General features: G+C 39.7%; 1 protein-coding gene across 6 annotated transcripts in view; it reads right to left on the bottom strand.

The window, feature by feature from the left end:
• Nucleotides 1–19,488, bottom strand: part of DENND5A (DENN domain containing 5A) — a 118,991-nt gene that overhangs the window by 42,227 nt on the left and 57,276 nt on the right. For 3 of the 6 annotated variants that reach the window (XM_078433195.2, XM_078433194.2, XM_078433193.2), the window contains 3 exons: nucleotides 14,008–14,325; nucleotides 5,368–5,583; nucleotides 4,745–4,979 (listed from right to left, as the gene is read on the bottom strand). In XM_078433195.2, coding sequence (XP_078289321.2) covers nucleotides 4,745–4,979; nucleotides 5,368–5,583; nucleotides 14,008–14,325 — 769 coding nt within the window. Of the gene's footprint in view, nucleotides 1–4,181; nucleotides 4,332–4,744; nucleotides 4,980–5,367; nucleotides 5,584–14,007; nucleotides 14,326–19,488 lie in introns of all 6 variants that reach the window. The other 3 variants (XM_078433190.2, XM_078433192.2, XM_078433191.2) reach the window with 2 other exon arrangements.

Here is a 19,488-nt window from a genome sequence, read left to right as displayed (position 1 = left end):
CATTTCTGGCCTGCCAAGTTTCTGTGGATAGGTCTGCTGTGAATCTGATCTGTCTTCCCTTACAGGTTAAGGACTTTTGTTTTCCCTTGCTGCTTTCTTAAATTCTTTCCTTGCCTGTGTATTTTGTGAATTTGACTATATGCCTTGCTGATGGCAGGTTTTTGCTGAATCTAATGGGAGTTATCTGTGCTTCTTGGATTTTGACATCTGTGTCCTTCCCCAGATTAAGAACGTTTTCCACTATAATTTGCTCACATAACCTTTTGACCCTTTTTTTCTCTCTTCATCTTCTGGGACTCCTATGATTCAGATGTTATTCCTTTTTAATGTGTCACTGAGTTCTCTAAGTCTTGTATCATGCTCTTTTCCCTTTGTTTCCCTTTTTGTTTCATTATTCTCCATAATTTTGTCTTCTATATTGTTGATTTGCTACTCTGCTTTATCTATCCTTGGCATCATGGCATCCACTTGAGATTGCATCTCACTTATAGCATTTTTAATTTTGTCCTGATGATTTTATTTCTTTTATCTCTGCAGAAAGGGATTCTATGCTTTTTTTCAACCCCAAGTAGTATTCTTATTATCGTGGTTCTAAATTCTAGTTCAGATATATCTGTGTTGAGTAAGCCCCTGGCTGTTATTTCTTCCTGTTCTTTCTTTAGGGGTGAATTCCTTCATTTTATAATTTTAGAGGAAGGAAAAAAATTAACAAAATTAAAATTAAAAAATTAAAAACAAAACAAAAAAATCAAATAAAGGAAGCTAGATCCTCAGTGTATTTTGGGCTGCTTGTTGAAGGAAGCTTGACAGAATAGAGAAAAAAGGGAAAGAAAGAAAAAAGGTAAGAAAAAATTTCAAAAGTAAAAATATATATATAATGAAATAGATTAAATGAAATAGAATTTAAAAAATTTAATTAAAAATGTAGTAAAATTTTTTTAATTTTAATTTTCAAAGAAGAAAATAAATTTTTTTCTTTCTGTTTCTAAGAAAAAAAAGAAAAATTTAAACAAAGACAGAAGCAAAGAAAAAACAGCACAAATAAATGAACCAGCAAACAGAATGAAACCCGAATGAAGTTATATCCAGTTTCCTCTAAAACTCAAACTATGAAGCACTCTATAGTCCATACACTAAGCAGGCAGAGAGATTTGTGCTGGTCTTCTAGGGGATGTGCTTAGAGGGTGCAGCTGGGCAGGGCGTGGTGTAACGGCTCCATTCTCCAGTAGATAGCGCTGCTTAGCTTACTGGGATTGATCAGTGTGGCGCACATGCACTTGCATGCACCTGAGAGATGGAAATGGCTTCACCCAGCTCCCTAGTCTCTGGCACAGGAACTCTGCACTCTCACCAACCTGTGATCAAGCACCCTTCCTTTTTCTCAGGCCTCTGTCCACTCCCCACCTTTACCCTGTCCATGTCCAAGCCATCAGCTTGCCAAGCAGCACCTCCCTCCAGAGTTTTACCTCAGATGGGGATGCATTTCAAACCCCTCATTTCAGAGACCCCTACAACTTGGGGAGGGTCTCACTGAGCAATGGCTGGGTGCCGGCTTGCCCCAGAGAACGTTTGTGCAATCATACGGCAGCAAGGTTCAGAGATTATGGCAAATCACAACAAACAGCTGGCACCAGGTTTCACCACATGCTGGTGTCTTTGTCCCAATACCAGCAAATGTGACTGCTTTCCGGGGTCCACTGGGACCTTTGCCTGTGTGGAGGCTGTATGGAGTGAAAGCCAAATGCTCTACACATATGGGAACCGCTTCTTCCGCTGTGGCAAATGGACCCCTCAGACCCCAGTGCCTGCTCCTGGGGATTCACCTGCTTCCTCACCAGAACACTGCCAGGCACTGACCTCCAGAATTTCAGACTCTGTACTCCACTGTTTATAGAATCCTAATGGTATTGAAACCCTCTCCTTTCTCTCCGTCAATGGTTCTGGGGAACAGATTTCTTGTTCAGTCCCCTGCAAGTGCTTTCACTCTTTCTCTCTCTTTCTCTCCAACTACTTTCAGGGGAGTGCTTTTCTCTCATGATCCCAAATTGTCGCACTCTCCCCATTGCTCTTTCTCTGCCCTCTCTCCGCAAAAACAGCTTCCTACCTTCCACAGCTTTTCTCTCCCCCAGTTCACCTCTCCGCACTGGGAACTTGCTGCATTCTGTGGCTCAAGTTATGCAGATTGTTGTGTTAATCCTCAGATCAATTTCCTAGGTGTGCAAAATGGTTTGGTGCGATCTAGCTGTGTTTCAGGGACAAGAAAACCTGAGTCTCCATGCTGCTCTGCCATCTTCCCGTTTCCTCCCCTTTTAAAAATATTTATTTATTTTTGGGAGAGCACAAGCAGGGGAGGGGCAAATAGAGGGGGACAGATGATTCAAAGCAGGCTCCATGCTGACAGGCTGACAGCAGCAAGTCTGATGTGGGACTTGAACTCACGAACCGTGAGATCATGACCTGAGCCAAAGTCAGACGCTCAACCGAGTCACCCAGGTGCCCCAAGATCCCTTTTAAATGTAGCATTTTAAAGGATCTCCAAAAATATCCCCTTATTTATGTGTTTACCATTTTCCAATAAGCCTGCTTCAAGATGCTAAAGTGTAAGATGGAATGAGGTGACTGAACTAGTCCTCCAGGCTAGAGATCTGAGGCCAGTGGCAAGAACCCTGCTCTAGAATGTTTAGAGTACAGCGGCACCTGGGTGGCTCAGTCAGTTAAGCATCTGACTTCAGCTCAGGTCAGGATCTCATGGTCCATGAGTTCAAGCCCTGTGTTGGGCTCTGTGTTGACAGCTCAGAGCCTGGAACCTGCTTCAGATTCTGTCTCTCCCTCTCTCTGCCTCTCACCTGCTCACGCCTATCTCTCTCTCTCTCTCTCTCTCTCTCTCTCTCTCACAAATAAACAAACATTAAAAAAAAAGTTTAGACTATTTGGAGTACATAGAGTTGCCTAAGGGTCTGTGACACCAATTTTGCTGAAATTAATCATATGAATGAGGGTTAGTTGACTCTCCTTCCATATTCCATGAGAACAGACACAAGTCCTGGTCACAACTGAGACCAGAGTAATTCAAATCAGCATGCTTCAGTGTTTGGTGTTCAACAAATGGATTAGAGATGGGCTGAGAACTGACTGCCTAGACACTTGTGACAGATGGGCAAGGCCTCAAGTGACTAGAGCTGCTAGCTCCATAGCCTCTAGCTATAAGCAAACTTCTCCCTTTATTCCAGTGAGTCATATACAAATATTATCATTTTCAAAGGTAGCAAAATATGAAAAGATCAGGAAGTCCTGATTTAAGCTGATGGCCTGGGAGATGTTTCTCTAAACGTTTCCACATTCTTGTAAAAATCTGTCAAGCTTCCCAGGACCAAAACCTTAAGCAGGGTTCAGGAATATGAAGCCTGATGTGTTCCAGAAAGCAAGAATGATTGTGTTAGAGCAGTCCACTTGCATAGGCAACATGTCCTCATTAGCCAAGAGGACTGTCATCTTAATGAAAGGCTTAGAACAAGAGCTACAAGGTAAAGACAGAAGGCTAGAGAATGTAAGGTTGATGAAGGCAGGACTGTGTCCAAATTGTCACCAGTTTTATCTTCAAAACCTAGAGAAATGCCAGGCACATTCATTCACTCAGTAAATATTTGCTGAGCACTTACCATATGTTGAACGTGCAATAGGTATTATGCAATTTGTTAAGTAAATGAACAAAATACACAAAAAGGCTACAACAAGGACACTCAACAACCCACAAAGAAGTGAACACATGACTTAATCTGATACCTCAGATGAGACTATTTTCTACCTAAACTGATCTAGACAGGGACTCTGAACAAAAAAGTCTTTTCAATCATGCATGTAGCAAACAACTTTTAACATCTATATGTGCTAGCAGATTAGGGGTAAGAAAATGAGTAAATAATCTCTGCTCTCAAACTGTTCCCATAATAGCTCAAATGAATAGAGATTATAGAGAAGAGGCAACAACAAAGCACCACAGGAGCACTGAGGAGGAATTCACTGACTCAGTCTGAGGTCATCAGAGAAGGCTCCACAGAGGAAGAGACATTTCAGCTAAGGCACACCAACTAGTGTCTAATCACAACTCATTCACTGCTTCTTTCTCGCTAATACAGCCCCGATATCATTCAGGGTAATATTACACCCAGTTCAATACTCACTTTCACAGCCTCCCTTGCACTTAAGGATGGTCATAGAACATGGTTGTAGCCTATGAGACAACAGAAGTTGTTGGGAATTTCTGGGAAAGCTTTTGTTTTCTGATACAAGAGGGAAAATACCGCTGGCATCAACCTTCCCCTCTTCTTGCCCTGAATGTAAACATAGAAAGCCTCTTGTAACCATGAGGCAACAAGTATGAATATAAAAGTCAATATGCTATGGATAACTGAGTAAAAAGTAGAATCTCAGTTCTTGATTACATTGTTGAGCAACTGAGCTAACACCAGAAACCACCAATTCTGCACTCCTTGCTAATTTGAGAGAAATAACCCCCATCTGTCTAACCCAAAGTTGATTAGATTCTCTATTACAGCAGGACCCATTCCTAACTGACACAGTGTTAAAGGAGACGTTTGCCAGGCAAAACAAAAGGAAAGAGTATTTCAGGCAATGGGAATAATTTATGTAAAGCAGAAAAAGGGAAAGAAGTTGGCATATTTAGAAACAGGGACACTTTAGTGACATAATCCAAGAGGAGAGTACAGCAACAAGAAGGCCTCACCTGCTTCATCCACAGTGGTACACTTCTGGTACATGGATGTACGAAGAGTAGGTGTCCGAACATTCAACAGCCTGATTTTGTCTACTCGAGAATCAAATACACGGAGTACAGGGTCTTTATCATCATCATCATGACACATGATTTTGTTGTCAATGAAAGAAGCAAACATCTGGGTCTCTAGGAATCTTGAGAGGAAGGGCAGATATGGCTCAGGCTGGTCTGACAGAAAAGATGCCTGATTGGACCAAAAGGAAACACACAGTCATTGACAGCCTTGACCAGCAAAGGCAACACACCGAAGGGATCCAGTAGGTTAAATTTTTTCTCAAGTTTCCTAGGTCTTTATGAAAAGCAAACAGCAAAATCTCTTCATTTATTTTAACACTCATATAATTTCAGATATCCTGAAATTTTGACACACTAGCTCAAACTTACTCAGGTGACCTACTGTGGCAACCAATCTTCCCAGAATCCTGATGTTCAACCTGCACGTGCACCTTAACCTAAGAGAGCTCTGTTTCCAGCATATATGTATAATGAAAGAAAAACTCATCTTCAGTTAAATCTTCAAGAGGGTCTGGCATATTCTCATTTCTCACCACCTCGCCAGCAGGATTACTCACTTTATCAAAGTTTTGCATCTGCTCCCTGTTGGTAAACCAGGACTCCTTATCCTGGCTGGGCTGAATAACAAACACCTCATAATCTGCAAACATCTGAGTGAAACGATTTGCAAAAACTTCCCGGATCTGAATGTTTAGCTGGTAAATCCTCAGTTCTTCCTCATCACATTGAACCTTCAGGTCCTTATTGCTGCTGGGGTCTTCACGTACTTCCAGCTACCAAAAATCAAACAACAGTTGAAAATATAAGCTTTTCCTTCATCCTCCCCAAAATGCAACTCATCCGTTCCACCCCCACCCCCCTTCCAGTGGTCACTTACTTCACAGCAAATGGAGAAAAGAAACAAAAGAGAAAAATATCAGAAGGAAAAAAAGAAAGAGATTCTGACATGCAGAAGAGAAAAATGAGGGTGTTCCACTTGCAGGTACCCAGGAACTTAATGAAAATAGAGATTAAGATTACAGGCAGAGAGAGATTCAGCAATAAAAGAAAAGCTGCTACTTATCTTGAGGGTCAGAGAAAGGAGGGAATCTGGGAAGTCAATGAGAAAATGATAATGCAAAGGAACAGAGTAAGACTCTGGCTCTCCCTTCATCTCTTTGATTTTCTCCCCCACATCACTCTCCTTATCTTTCTCCCTAAGAACTTTTCCTTACTGTGTCCAACCTCTCTAAATATTTCCCTGCTCCTCTTTAGCCACAATTAAAAAAAAAACAAAAAACAAAAAGTCTGCTCTACTACCTAAATAGAACAGGAAAATGAAATGTTTCACACTTCACTAAAAAAAAAAAAAAAAAAAAGCCAAAGTGATTACATTGTCCCATTTGCTTATACATAATTTATAAAAATAATTTAACAGTGAGAATGGAGGAGGGTGAAGAGATGAGTAAAAAACTACAGAAAGCTGACAGTCTCATCAAAGTCAAGAAATGAAAAACTAACTTCATCCCCAAAAGAGCATAGGACTAACATTCAAGAGTGATGAGGGAGCTAGGGGCAGGCTGAGAGCAAAATGTAGGCTAACAGCATCCCCCCCCCCCAAGTGGGACATGTATATATAATATTTCTTGGACACTCCAAGCTACCCCAAAACAGGAAAGGACAAAAAACCGAAATGGTTAAACTGACAAGAGTCTCCACCAGTTTACCAGAAAAAGGCAATCCCATCATAGCCTAAAGTCTAAGAACTCCCAACTGTCTTAATGTTAATGCTTTGCTAGAGGGAAAAACAACCTTAGCTTGACAATAGTAGGCCTCCAGTACGTGTTTAGCATGTAAAAGTCTCTTTGGAAACTCCTATCTCCTCCCCTCCCCCCTCCATAAACCGGTCACCCTAAACACACACACACACACACACACACACACACACACACACACACACACACACATAGTACAGCTCTTTCTGCTCACAGGTCCTGTCCCCGTGCTTTAATAAAATCACTTTTTTGTACCAAAGACATCTTCAAGAATTCTGTCCTGGCTGATAGCTCTGGACCACCCCACCATTACCCCAAAATTTAATCATAAGGCACCCAGTGTGTGGGGCGATGAGTCTTTTCATCTGGACTCTGAGTTTTGGTGTAAATTTGGTGAGCCCTTTCTCTTTTCCTCCTTTACTCTCATGGTCTTTTGGAACACTTTCATGTTGGCTGCAATCCTCTAGCCTGTGGCTACTCTATGGGGTAGCCTGCCTTCTGACTGTTAAGTTAGTACCCTGGCTGGAATGGTAATAAGACCCAGAAACTTGATGCCCTCTCTTTATTCCTGTCCTTATACAAAGTTGTCTCTCTTGGGCACAGGACAGCCACCTAAATCACCAAGATGGCTACCAATCTTAAGACTCCCGTGTGAAGTTCCCTCCTCAAGGTCTCTGGTCCAACAGCTTCTGGCCTTGAGATCTCCACTGGCCAAAACCAGTACCCAAATGAATTAAAACCCTACCGGGGACCATTTCCTAAGGAAGTTGGCTATAAAGACTGTGTGTGTTGGAACCTTACTAAGATCATAATAGATTTCTATCTGTGCTGCTTTCCATCAATGTCCTCTATCAACTACTACTTAAATTACAAAATTGGGGAATTCCCCCTTGTAAAACTTTTCCAGTGTTTTCCATGGGTTACAAAATGGTGGTTTCTTGGCCTTCTCAGCAAGGCAAACTTGGTCCAAACGCCAGGCACCCATCTGTAGCCTAGGATGCAAAGTGCAAGCAGGGGGATGCTAGCATCCCTCCTTCAGGAGCCCTTAATCGACTGATTGGTGGTCATAGTGATTTCGTTCGAGGGACACTTGGGGTTGCTTTGACACCAGGAACCTCTGACATATCCTGCGCATGGGATACCACCCAGGAATCAGGGGGATTCTCAGGGGTAATGGACCTTCTTTCTACTTTCTCTCTACTTTTCTGTCTAGGAACAGGGGAGCTTCTCCTCAGTCCCCAAGGACTCTCTCTTGGGATGCCTTTTAACCCAGTGGAAATAATTTGGTTTGCAAAATGTAGAAAAGAACTGATCTCCTATAACACTGCATGGCCTTAGTAAACAGGGCAAATGGATGGAGGTACCCTAGGTCCAGGCCTTCATGGCTCTACCCGGACCCAAGAGCCTCTTGCACAATGTGTTTGGTCAGTAACCAGGCCAGTAAACTCCCTCCTGATATACTGGATGATAACTGTCTAAACGGGCCTCCTCCTGATAGTACCCAGGTTGCTGGAGGAAACACAGGCCATCCCTGACAAAGGGGATGCTCTTTCTCTTTTTATTTTTAATTTTTTTAATGTTTATTTATTTTTGAGAGAGAGACAGAGACAGAGACAGAGTACAAGCAGGGAGGGACAGAGAGAGAGTGAAACACAGAATCCAAGGCAGGTTCCAGGCTCCAAGCTGTCAGTACACAGCCCAACGCAAGGCTTGAACCCACGAACCATGAGATCATGACCTGAGCCAAAGTCAGACGCTTAACTGACTAACCCACCCAGGCGCCCTGGGATGCTCTTTCTCTTAAGTGGACACATATGAAACAACTCAGCGTTTATTTAAACTAATTTAAGTGTGCTGGTTTAATTAAAATAGACATGTCTTCAGAGTTATCAGCATTAAATATGAAACTTGTATTCTACCAAGGTTTACTAAAGGTCAAATAAGCTCATGTTATCTCTGTTGCAATTTGTTAGCAAAAAGATGACTTAAAATGATGGTTAATTTTGTCTGTTTCAAAGTTTTCATGGGTAATTGTTAAGAGCTTTCAAAGTCTTTGGTAACCTGAAACTTTGAAGTTTTGCTTGCACAATAAACGAGATTAAATTCATTGGACATCTAGGTCTTTTCCAAATAGGATAGAGTGCTAAAACTTTGATTACTGAACATAGGTTTGTGCTTTTAACTCCTTATTGCAGAGAAACTAAGGCTATTTGGGTCTATTGGAAAACATGCTTTGTGCTTAACTGGTTCATGAATTTGCCCTCTAAAGAACTCTGGTGTAATGGTTTATGATTGGTTACTAAGTTTTCATTGGAGACTAAGGTTTCCAAGAGTTAAAATTCTGCTAAATGTACTTAAGACTGATGGAAATAAGAAAAGCCAACTCCATATGTAGGTAAGTAGGAGATAATATAAAAAATATATAAGGAATGAAAATATATTTTTTGTTGAAGGTAAAAGAAAATAATTTTGTCCTAAATGAGATTGGTTGGAGAGAAATGGCTTGGGACAAAATTTGAAGGCAAAGGAAAGCTGTAGAAGGTTCATGAAGGAAAATCTTGAAAAGGAATTTATGTGTAGTCAGGATGGACTAAGGTTGAGATTAATATAGTTTAAAAGTACACTGGGGGGCACCCTAGTGGCTCAATCAGTTGAGCATCCAACTTCAGCTCAGGTCATAGTCTCACAGTTCATGGGTTCGAGCCCCGAGTTGGGCTCAGTGTTGACAGCTCAGAGCCTGGAGCCTGCTTCGGATTCTGTCTCTCTCTCTCTCTCTCTCTCTCTGTCCCTTCCCCTACTCATGCTCTGTCTCTCTCTCAAAAATAAACATTAAAAAAAAATAAAAATTTTTTAAAAACTTAAAAAGTACACTGGTATAAGGTTGAAATTCTGTTTTTCTCTCTTTTCAAAAGACAAAGTTTTCTTAGATTGTTGATCTGCTCTCATTAAGAAAATGTAAACAAAGGTTACATTAGGTGATATTACGTTTCATCTTTATCAGGTCTTTGATTACTTAAAATTGCTCATATTAAAGGAGCTAGGTTTTGCTAACAACTGTATAATACTACCTATTTGCCTTTAGGATTTCTTATTGCCAGCTTGGGTAAAGAAATAAGATTTGTAATGATCTGTAATCCTATTTAGGATGTGCTTTATAACTTTCTAAATTTTAACAAACTTCCCAGGATTTAAAGGGTAAATGAAGTCTTTTTGACCAATTAGGCCTTTTTATTTTATATGCTAAGTTACTTGGAAAAGCATTGTCAAATAATGGTTAACCTTAGGTTGTATTGCATGTGTAAATGCTATAACTGCTCAAATATATATGAAATTCCTAAAGTTTTAATGCTTTATCACTTGATATTCTGATTATTGAAATGTGTTACAGAAATAACCGAATTTCCTTGTCAACTGCATCATAATGAACTCTCATCAGATCTTTAACAATGTCCATTTCTGATATTTTGTCACTTATAATTGTTCTTATTCTCTCACAAAACTGCTTCATCTTCAAGGAGATTCATAAAAGGGACTTTTAGAACAAATATTTGCCATCTTTAAGATTAATACTAACATGGGTAAGAACTTCCAGAACTAAAAACTGCATTCAAACTGAACAAGAATTAGGAACATGGGACTAAATAAACTAAAGAAGATTATAGTTTTTGTGATTCGTTCGAAATATTGCTGGTTCTCTAATGTTTGCTCTTCCAGATTAAGTAAACTTCCTCTTGAGATATGTATAACATACAGAGATGTCATAAAGTATTCATTTGTAAACTGAAGCATTTATCTTTTCTCTCTACCTAAACCCTCTGAAATTAAAAACCTCTCAGTATTCTTTCTTTCATGGCAATTACAATTGTTTGCATAAGTTCAATAGGAATCTGTTCATCTTGTAACAGGACACCACTGGAAATACTGGTTATTTTACCAAGGCTTTAACTAGAATGTCCTATTTGAATGACATGCATAGACTCAGATATGACCCTAAAGCTTTAAGGAACCAAGGTTGAACTTATGAAACAGAACGATAACGCCCCTTGGAAATGTTGGCCTGACACCTTGTTTACAGAGTTCCCAACAGCCTTACCACGTGAGTAAAGAATGTCACTTCCTGACAGGTGCAGGAACCTCAGGATATCTTGGGGACCTTGTGAAGAGGAATTCTCCCAAATCTACAGGTATTGCAGGCATGTCTGATGGCAAGTACTTCACTTGGCTTCTGGCCTAGAGAGGCAACTAAAAGTTCAATCTGGAGATTTCTTATAAAAAGGCTCCAGCAAAACAAACTGTAAAAGATCCTTATGATCAATTGCTATTCTTGCTGAGTTTATGTAAATAATTAGGCCAAGTTTGTTAAAACTGAACTTGTACTACAAACAAAGTCTTGATTTGGCTGTTTCTGGAAATGAAGGTTTTTTGAGAGAAAAACGATGTTTCAATAACGCGCCGTTATGGATGTTAAATTCTAGTTCTGATGGTCTTTAAATGTTTGTTGTTTGCCTAAACTAGACAACTTGAGGTAAAATTCAGAAAAACTGTCACAATAGCACAGGTATGGACAATCTCCTTGCTTGTCATTCTGTGAGAAAAAAGACCCCATGGACATATTATTTAAACAACTGGAAAATGGGATGGATTCCCTCAACAACTACATATAAAAAGACTTTTCTCACTGTAAACCTATCAATAGATAAAGACTATAGTATTTTACTAAATTATTCACTTGAGGCCAGGTTAATTCATAAACCTCTAAATATTGCAAAACATATCCTTTCCAAACCCAATCTGACAGTTACTAGAAACCCACCCCATATAAATCCAAAAGACCTGGTTTAGTTAAAGGATTAAAAGTCTAATACAGCAGGGGGCTTAACTCCAAAATGAAAAGGCCCCTATTGGGTCATATTATATACTCCCAATGCAGTAAAATTAGAGAGGCATTCTTCATAGGTTCCCATATCTAAATAAAATCTATACCCCCTTTACAGGGAATCAATAAGGAAACTAATGTGCCTTCTTATTCCTGTGAACCTGTGGAAAAGCTCAAATTTCTCTTATGATGGTTGTACCTTCCTTTTACATTCTCCTTTCCCCAATTTCTACTAACAATTCCTTCTTACAATGAGCCGTTCAAAAGGATCACCACAGACATGTGAGTTACAAACCAGAAAGACCAATTGGATTCCTGCTGCCTGTTCCCACTCCCATCTGAGGATGGTTCAAGTCTCACATCTAAAAATCTCACTGGCAGCACTGGCAGACACAGGGTTTGTAATGTGCTCTAACCATTAACCTGTATTTTTCTTGTTTCTATAAAAGTACATCTTATTAATTACCTAATTGCTTACTACACAAGAGTCTATAGGATGGCTGTTTACCACCTACTACACAGTTAAAGCCTTAAATGACTCTCAAAATAACATTATATTAAATACTAAAATAACTCAAATGCCTAAAACAGTTCTACAAAACAGGATGGCATTTAGATGTTTTAATTGCTGCACAAGGTAGAACTTATACTTTCATAAAAACAAAATGCTGGGGTGCCTGGGTGGCTCAGTCAGTTAAGCATCCGACTTCGGTTCAGGTCATGATCTCACAGTTCGTGAGTTCAAGCCCCACATCGGGCTCTGTGCTGACAGCTCAGAGCCTTAAGCTTGCTTCTGATTCTGTGTCTCCCTCTCTCTCTGCCCCTCCCCTACTCGCATTCTGTCTCTCTCAAAAATGAATAAACATTAAAAAAATTAAAAACAAAACAAAATGCTGTGTATACATTCCAAATTACCACAAAAATATTTCTGGATTTCTAACTGACATGAATACTCAAATTGGTGCTTTAAACATCCCTCTCTTTCCTTTAATGATTGGTTAAACTCTTGGACTGGATGATTTCTGTCAGCTACCAAAGGACTTTCATTTGGGCCAATCTTTCTAGTTATTCTAATTATGTTTTGCTATTTTCTCCCATGCCTCTCTGCCTGGTGCCAAGACTCCATCACTGCAATAACTTCAAGCTAACAGATGATCCTTTCTACTCAAGGAGGTTCATACATGTTGCCCACGTTGGATTCAGCTGCCTCTATGTTTTTGTAACCCTCCCTACATTTCCCCAAGTGACCAATATTGACCCATACAGGTAGGGACAACTCTACGCCCCTACTCAACAGGAAGAAGCTACAGAAGATGAGGCCTTCCACCTTCAGCAACCTTAAAGATGTAATGGTCAAAATTGTTCAGGGGGGATATGATGAGGGAGTGTCAGGCAAGCTGAGGGCAAAATACAGGCTGGTACCACCACCACCGCCCCCCACCACCCAAGGTGGAATATGTGTGATATTCCTCAGACACTCCTGGCTACCCAAGAACAAAGGAAAGGGTTTTAAGTGCTTGCCATGGTAATGTGGGAAATTAAGGCAAATGAAAAATTAAATTCCTTTACTGCCTACAGCCCATTGACAAGTCCTTGAGACTGGCATAGTGACCTCCCTCTAAGAACTCAGCTGCCTCAAGGATGAAACTCTGCTGGGGTGTAAAAGACAACCTTGGCTTAACATTATCCCAATCTCAAGGATCCTGTAAATCTACTTACTTTATCTCAACTGCCCCAAGATATATGCCAGCAATCATACTCCAAGCTTCTGACCCCTCAATATACATCTGAAGGGTCTCATGACTGAGGTTTTATTAAATGGTAACAAATGGTATTTCCCTCACAACAGCTAGGCCCTCAAGTTCCTGGAAACCTTGCTTCCAAAATTCCTTGGAGACTTACTCTATCCCTGACCCCCTTCCAACCTGATGATACATAATGAGTTACCCATCATGACCCCAGTGCAGCTCTTCCTGCCCACAAGTCCTTTCCCTGTGTTTTAATAAAATCACCATTTTGCATCAATGATGCCTTCAAGAATTCTTTCTTGGTTGTCAGCTCCAGACCCCATGAACCCCCCATCACCCTCAAAACTTCATCAAGAGGACCAGGATCTAGCCTCAGCTAAGCCACTTACCAGGCATTTAATCTTGGGCCACTCAGGCTCTCTAAGCCTTGGTTTCTTGAGCTATAAAGGAGTTAACAATATCTGCCCTGTATGCTATAGGTTGCCATGAAATTCACAGGGCAATGGATTTTAAAGAGGTCTGAACACAAAGATTACCACTGTCATCCCTCCAAGTCACTCTGCTGTCGTGTTCACAAAGAATGACAGTAGGCTCTCCTTGATGTCCAGGTGAGAAGCTACCCAAATTTAGATCTATATAGCATTTACTAAGATAATATATGCAAGAGCTAAATCCAGTCTCCCACACAAGAGCATTCTTTCACTGCTCGAAAATAAGCCTTGCCCTGAACTAGGTGCTTTCTCATCTCACACTTTATTTCAGCAGGACAGCCCCCTAGCACAGACCAAGCCTGTCACAAACTCATATACAGCATCTTACCTTTTCCAGACTCACACCAGTCCTCTTAACCAAGGCTTGCAGCCGGGCAATAGTTTCATTCTCCTTGAGGAGCTCGTAGGAATGCAAAGGGGAGCCTGCGATGTTCCCATTCCTCTTGTCAGAGACAAGCTCAGAGGCCCGAAGCCTCTTCAGTTTGGAGGCACTCTCGCTGCAATGAAGGTTTCCTTCAGGGGGAATGCCAAATGCCATGAGAATCTCAGAGACTTCCTGGACAAATTCCAATTTGTTGGGAAACTGAGGCAGGTCCTCTGGCAGCTCAATGAAGTGGTTGTCAATGTCCACAAAGCAGAGGTTAGCCTGGCAGTCAAAACAGGATGAGTATGAACAACTCCAGAGCATTAAGAAGAAGCTTCAGAAAGGATAATGAACAGGAGAGGGAAGAGGAAATATTTGAAATAGGCATATATGAGATATGATATAAAGAAGGTGGGGCTCAGGAAGGAAATAGACCTAGGTTCCAATCTTCCCCTGCCACTTTCTAGGGAAAGTTACTTAATCTTCTGATTCTGTCTCCTCAGTTACGAATGTTATAAAGAGATAAAAACACTTATCTTAGAGAGGGGTAGGGATTCTGTGATGACACAGATGTTGAGCATCTAGTGCAAAATCCACACATACAGTAAATGCTCATAAAATGTTTGATGAATTCATGAATTCTTATAATAGTAAAAAGAATACCAGGAGTGAGTCAAAAAGTCTAGGTTCCATATCTCACTCCATCACTATCTCCTTTTATGACCCTGAGCATACCATCATCCTTTTCTGAGCCTTAGTCCTGATTTGTAAGATTTGGTGGCTGCTCTTACTGATTTCTGTGATTCCTTCTGGTTTTAAGGTTGCTTTTGAGAGGACCTACAGAGACAGCACTCATACACTGCTAGTGAGGTAGGTAATCTAGATTAACATAGAACAGTTTGGTAATAGCCATCTATCCTCATTTTATAGACAAAACTGACATAAAGAGGTTAAGTAACTTGTTCAAAGTCACACAGCTAGTAAGTAGTAGAACTGAGATCTAAACTCCTCTAGCCTGACTTCAAACATACACTCAAGCTCTTAACCATCCACCCTTCTCCTTAGAGGTCTTACGCATTTCTTATTCAATTTAACTTAAATATATTATAGTTCCTATTCCCGTTGGAATTTCTTTGTAGCAATACATTAGAAAAGGCTTTTTAAAAAATATTTATCTCGGGATGCCTGGTGGTTCAGTTGGCTGAGCGTCTGACTTCGGCTTAGGTCATGATCTTGCGGTTCCTGAGTTTGAGCCCCCCATCAGGCTCTCTGCTGTTAGCACGGAGCCCATTTTGAATCCTTTGTCCCCCTCTCCCTGCCCTTCACCTGCTGGTGCTCTCACACACTCTCTCTCTCAGAAATAAACATTAAATATATATATATATATATATTTATCTTATAACCATGAACCTGTCTAGCTAGCCAAGACAACTATTATTTCCTCCACTGCAGTGTTTAAATGCTTAAGAGTATTTCTGTTTTGTTCATAACAGAAATGATAATATTACCTATACCATAAATTTGAGGATTATGAGACAATAAATGTTGAGATTTATAGCTAGGCTCAAAGTACATAACAAATGCCAATTAACATTGTTATCACTGTGGAATAACTTCAATCAATGGATATCATAACAATATTACTAGGTAGAAAAATTCCATATTGAAAAGATGCTAATAATGCCCCTACTTATTTGTAAGTTTAATGTAATTTTTTTCAAAATCCCAGATTTTTGTTTTAAAAGGAGTGTCTGATGAACTGATTCTGAATTTTGCCTGAAAAAATAAAACAGCCAAGAAAATTTTAAGAAAACACTTGCCTTACTGGATTCTAATATAAACATAAAACAGTAATCTGTTGGAAAAAGAGAATCTTGGGGTACCTGGGTGGCTCAGTCAGTTAAGCGTCTGACTTCGGCTCAGGTCATGATCTCACAGTTCGTGAGTTCGAGCCCCGCGTCGGGTCCTGTGCTGACAGCTCAGAGCCTGGAGCCTGCTTCAGACTCTGTGTTTCCCTCTCTCTTTCTGCCCCTTCCCCACTCACGTTCTCTCTCCAAAATAAATAAACATTAAAAAAAAAAAAATGAGAATCTTGAACAGACCCATTTATTGTGGATGGATTGTTGAATAAATGTTTCAGGGACAATGGCTGTACATTTAGAAATGTTAAAATAGAATACCATACTCAAAAATAAATTTAAGATTGAAGCTTTAAATATAAAAAACAGGGGTGCCTATGTGACTCAGTTGGTTAAGTGTCCAACTTTGACCCAGGTCTTGCTCTCACAGTTTGTGAGTTTGAACCCTGTGTCAGGCTCTGTGCTGAGAGCTCAGAGCCTGGAGCCTGCTTCAGATTCTGTGTCTCCCTCTCTCTCTGCCCCTTTCCCACTCACGTTCTGTCTCTCTCTTTCAAAAATAAATAAACACTTAAAAATAATTAAAAAAAAAAGCTACCTTATTTTCTCAAAAAGAGTATCTTTTAGAGATACAAACTGAATATATTTCAATAACAATAATGCTGTGTGAGATCTGTTTCAAAATAATCAAGTAAGGTGAGTGGGGAGGAGGAGGGTAGAGAAAGAAAAGTGGCCATGAGTTGATGATTGTCATAAAACAATGGATGCTAGTCCCTTTACTCTTACACGTGTTCAACATTTTCCATTAAAAAAGTTAAAAAAAGTTAAATAAACCCACAAGGCGCGCCTGGGTGGCTCAGTCGGTTGGGTGTCCGACTTCAGCTCAGGTCATGATCCCGCAGTCCGTGAGTTTGGGCCCCGCATCAGGCTCTGTGCTGACAGCTCAGAGCCTGGAGCCTGCTTTAAATTCTGGGTCTCCCTCTCTCTCTGCCCCTCCCCTACTCATGCTCTGTCTGTCTGTCTGTCTCTCTCTCTCTCTCTCTCTGTCAAAAATAAATAAACATTAAAAAAAATTAAATAAACCCACAAAAGCATTAAAAGAAACTATAAAAAGTTACTATTCTATCTTAAGGTGGAATGGGCTTCCTAAACTTTATATAGAGCTAAAAACAAAGGTAAATACTGCCATAAAAAAATTAAAAGATAAGCAATCTAGGAAACAGTAATTGTTATGTATAACATGTAAAAGGTTAATAACCAAAGAAATCATTAAGATAAAAATAAATTCACCCAACTGAAAAGTAGAAATTGGTTATGGAAGGCAAACACAGAAGAACTTTCTTTCACCTGATTAACATCAAATATATGAAAAGATGTTCAATTTTGCTAATAATCTAAGAAATAAAAACAAAATACTTTTCATCTACTGTGCTGACAAAAGATTTACAAGATTTATAATGTCCAATGCCAGCCAAATAACAGGAAAACAAACATCTCAAACACTGTTATTACGAATGTAAACTGGCAGCACCTGGGTGGCTCAATGAGTGAAGCATCCAACTTCGGCTCAGGCCATGATCTCGCAGTTCTTGAGTTCGAGCCCCACATCAGGCTCTGTGCTGACAGCTCAAGAGCCTGGAGCCTGCTTTGGATTCTGTGTCTCCCTCTCTCTCTCTGCCCCTGCCCTGCTCTCATTCTGTCTCTCTCTCAAAAATAAACATTAAAAAAAACTTAAAAAACAAACCAAAAAAAAGGAATGTAAATGGAAAACTTTCTGAGGACAATCTTAAAGACATTCTTTTCCTGCCCAATCCAAGAACTAGAAAATTACCAGATACTTTATCTATCTAATCCTCCCCAATACCATCCCCAACCTATACATTCCCATTCCCCAGGTAACCACTATCCAGAATTCTCTATTACCTTTTTGGCTTTTGTTTTATAATTTATATATGCCTTTAAGTTTTTGCTTGTTTTTTAAATATATGAAAAGATTACCACTCCTTAAGGAATGTTATGGCACTACTTCACTCAACAGGAGGTTACTAAAATTCAGCCATTTTGTTGTATGTAGCTATGTTATTCATTTTCACTCTTATATAATTTCCACACTATGTGGATATAACACAATTTATTTATCAATTTTCCCAATGAAGGGCATTTAAGTTCTTTCCTGTTTACTGCTTTGGCATTTTTACACGTTTTCTTGGACACGGATGCAAGATCTTCTCTTGGGTATACCCTAGGAATGGAACTGCTGTGTGGTAAGCTATGCAAATGTTCAACTTTATAAAATAAGGCCTAGCTGTGTCCAAAGTGGTTATAACAGTTTATATTTTTACCAGCAATCTAAAGTGATCCTATTGATCCAAATCCTTCCAAAACTTGGTATCATCATATTTCCTAATTTTGCCACTGATTTGGGTGCATTTAATTTACACTTCTCTGGTTGCTAGTGAAAAAATGTGTATTTTTTGTGCAATACCTGTTCATGTCTTTAACCCATTTTTCTACTGGGTTGCTTATCATTTTACTGGTTTGTACAAGTTCTTTACAATCTCCTAATGCTGACTTTTGTAGGTTATATATGTTACACGTATCTTCTAGTTTTTATCATATCTTTTTATTTTAAGATGTCTTTCTCTTAATTTAAAAAATCAAATTTATCAATCTTTTTTTTAATTTTTTATTTTTTATTTTTTGAGAAAGAGAGTGGGAGAGAGGGGCAGAAGCGGGGGGTGGAGAGAGAATCTCAAGCAGGGTCCACACTCAATGCAGAACCCAGTGACGGGCACAATCTCATAACCCTTGGATCATGACCTGAGTTGAAATCAAGAGTCAGACACTCAACCAACTGAGCCACCTAGGCTCCCTTCAATCTTTTATTTTATGGATAGTGCTTTCTGTATCTTGTTTATAAAGTCCCTACTCAGAGGTTAGAAATACATTTATTAATATTATCTTTAGAAGATTTTAAACTTTTGCTTGTGACATTTATCACTTCTTAATCCATCTCAAGTTGATTTTTGTTACAGTAGAATGTGGGGATCCTTTTTTATTTTTTCTCCTTATGGACAAGCAATTTTTCCAGCTCCATTATTAAAATGGATGGCACCTCTATGTTATATCAAAGTGCCGATCCATTGATCCTTCTATTTTTCCCCATACCAATAAGTCTTGCATCCTAAAAGAAGAGGCAGGAGGGTAACATAAGTCTAGCTAAATACAACTATTCCACAAGCTCTCAATCTATTAAAACTGCATGTTTTAACATGTCCATGCATAAACATCTGCTGGGTGCATGACTATTCAATTTACCAATCTATAATCAAAAAGGAGAACTTTTGGGTCCCTGAGTGGCTCAGTCAGTAAACGTCCAGACTCTTGGTTTCGACTCAGGTCATATCTCACAGTTAATGGATTCAAGCCTCATGTCTTGGCTCCACACTAAAGCAGAGCCTGCTTGTGATTTTCCCTCCCTCTCTCAGCCCCTCCCCGGCTTGCTCTTTCTCTCTTTCAAAATAAATAAAGTTAAAAAAGAGAGAGAGAGAACTTTCTCTTATCTAAGATACAAAGATTAAAAGAAGAA

Source organism: Panthera onca, chromosome D1 (assembly GCF_046562875.1).
Source record: "Panthera onca isolate mPanOnc1 chromosome D1, mPanOnc1 haplotype 2, whole genome shotgun sequence".
Taxonomy (NCBI): domain Eukaryota; kingdom Metazoa; phylum Chordata; class Mammalia; order Carnivora; family Felidae; genus Panthera; species Panthera onca.
Note: the sequence above shows the minus strand (reverse complement) of the source record. Positions and strands in the feature narration are given on the sequence as shown.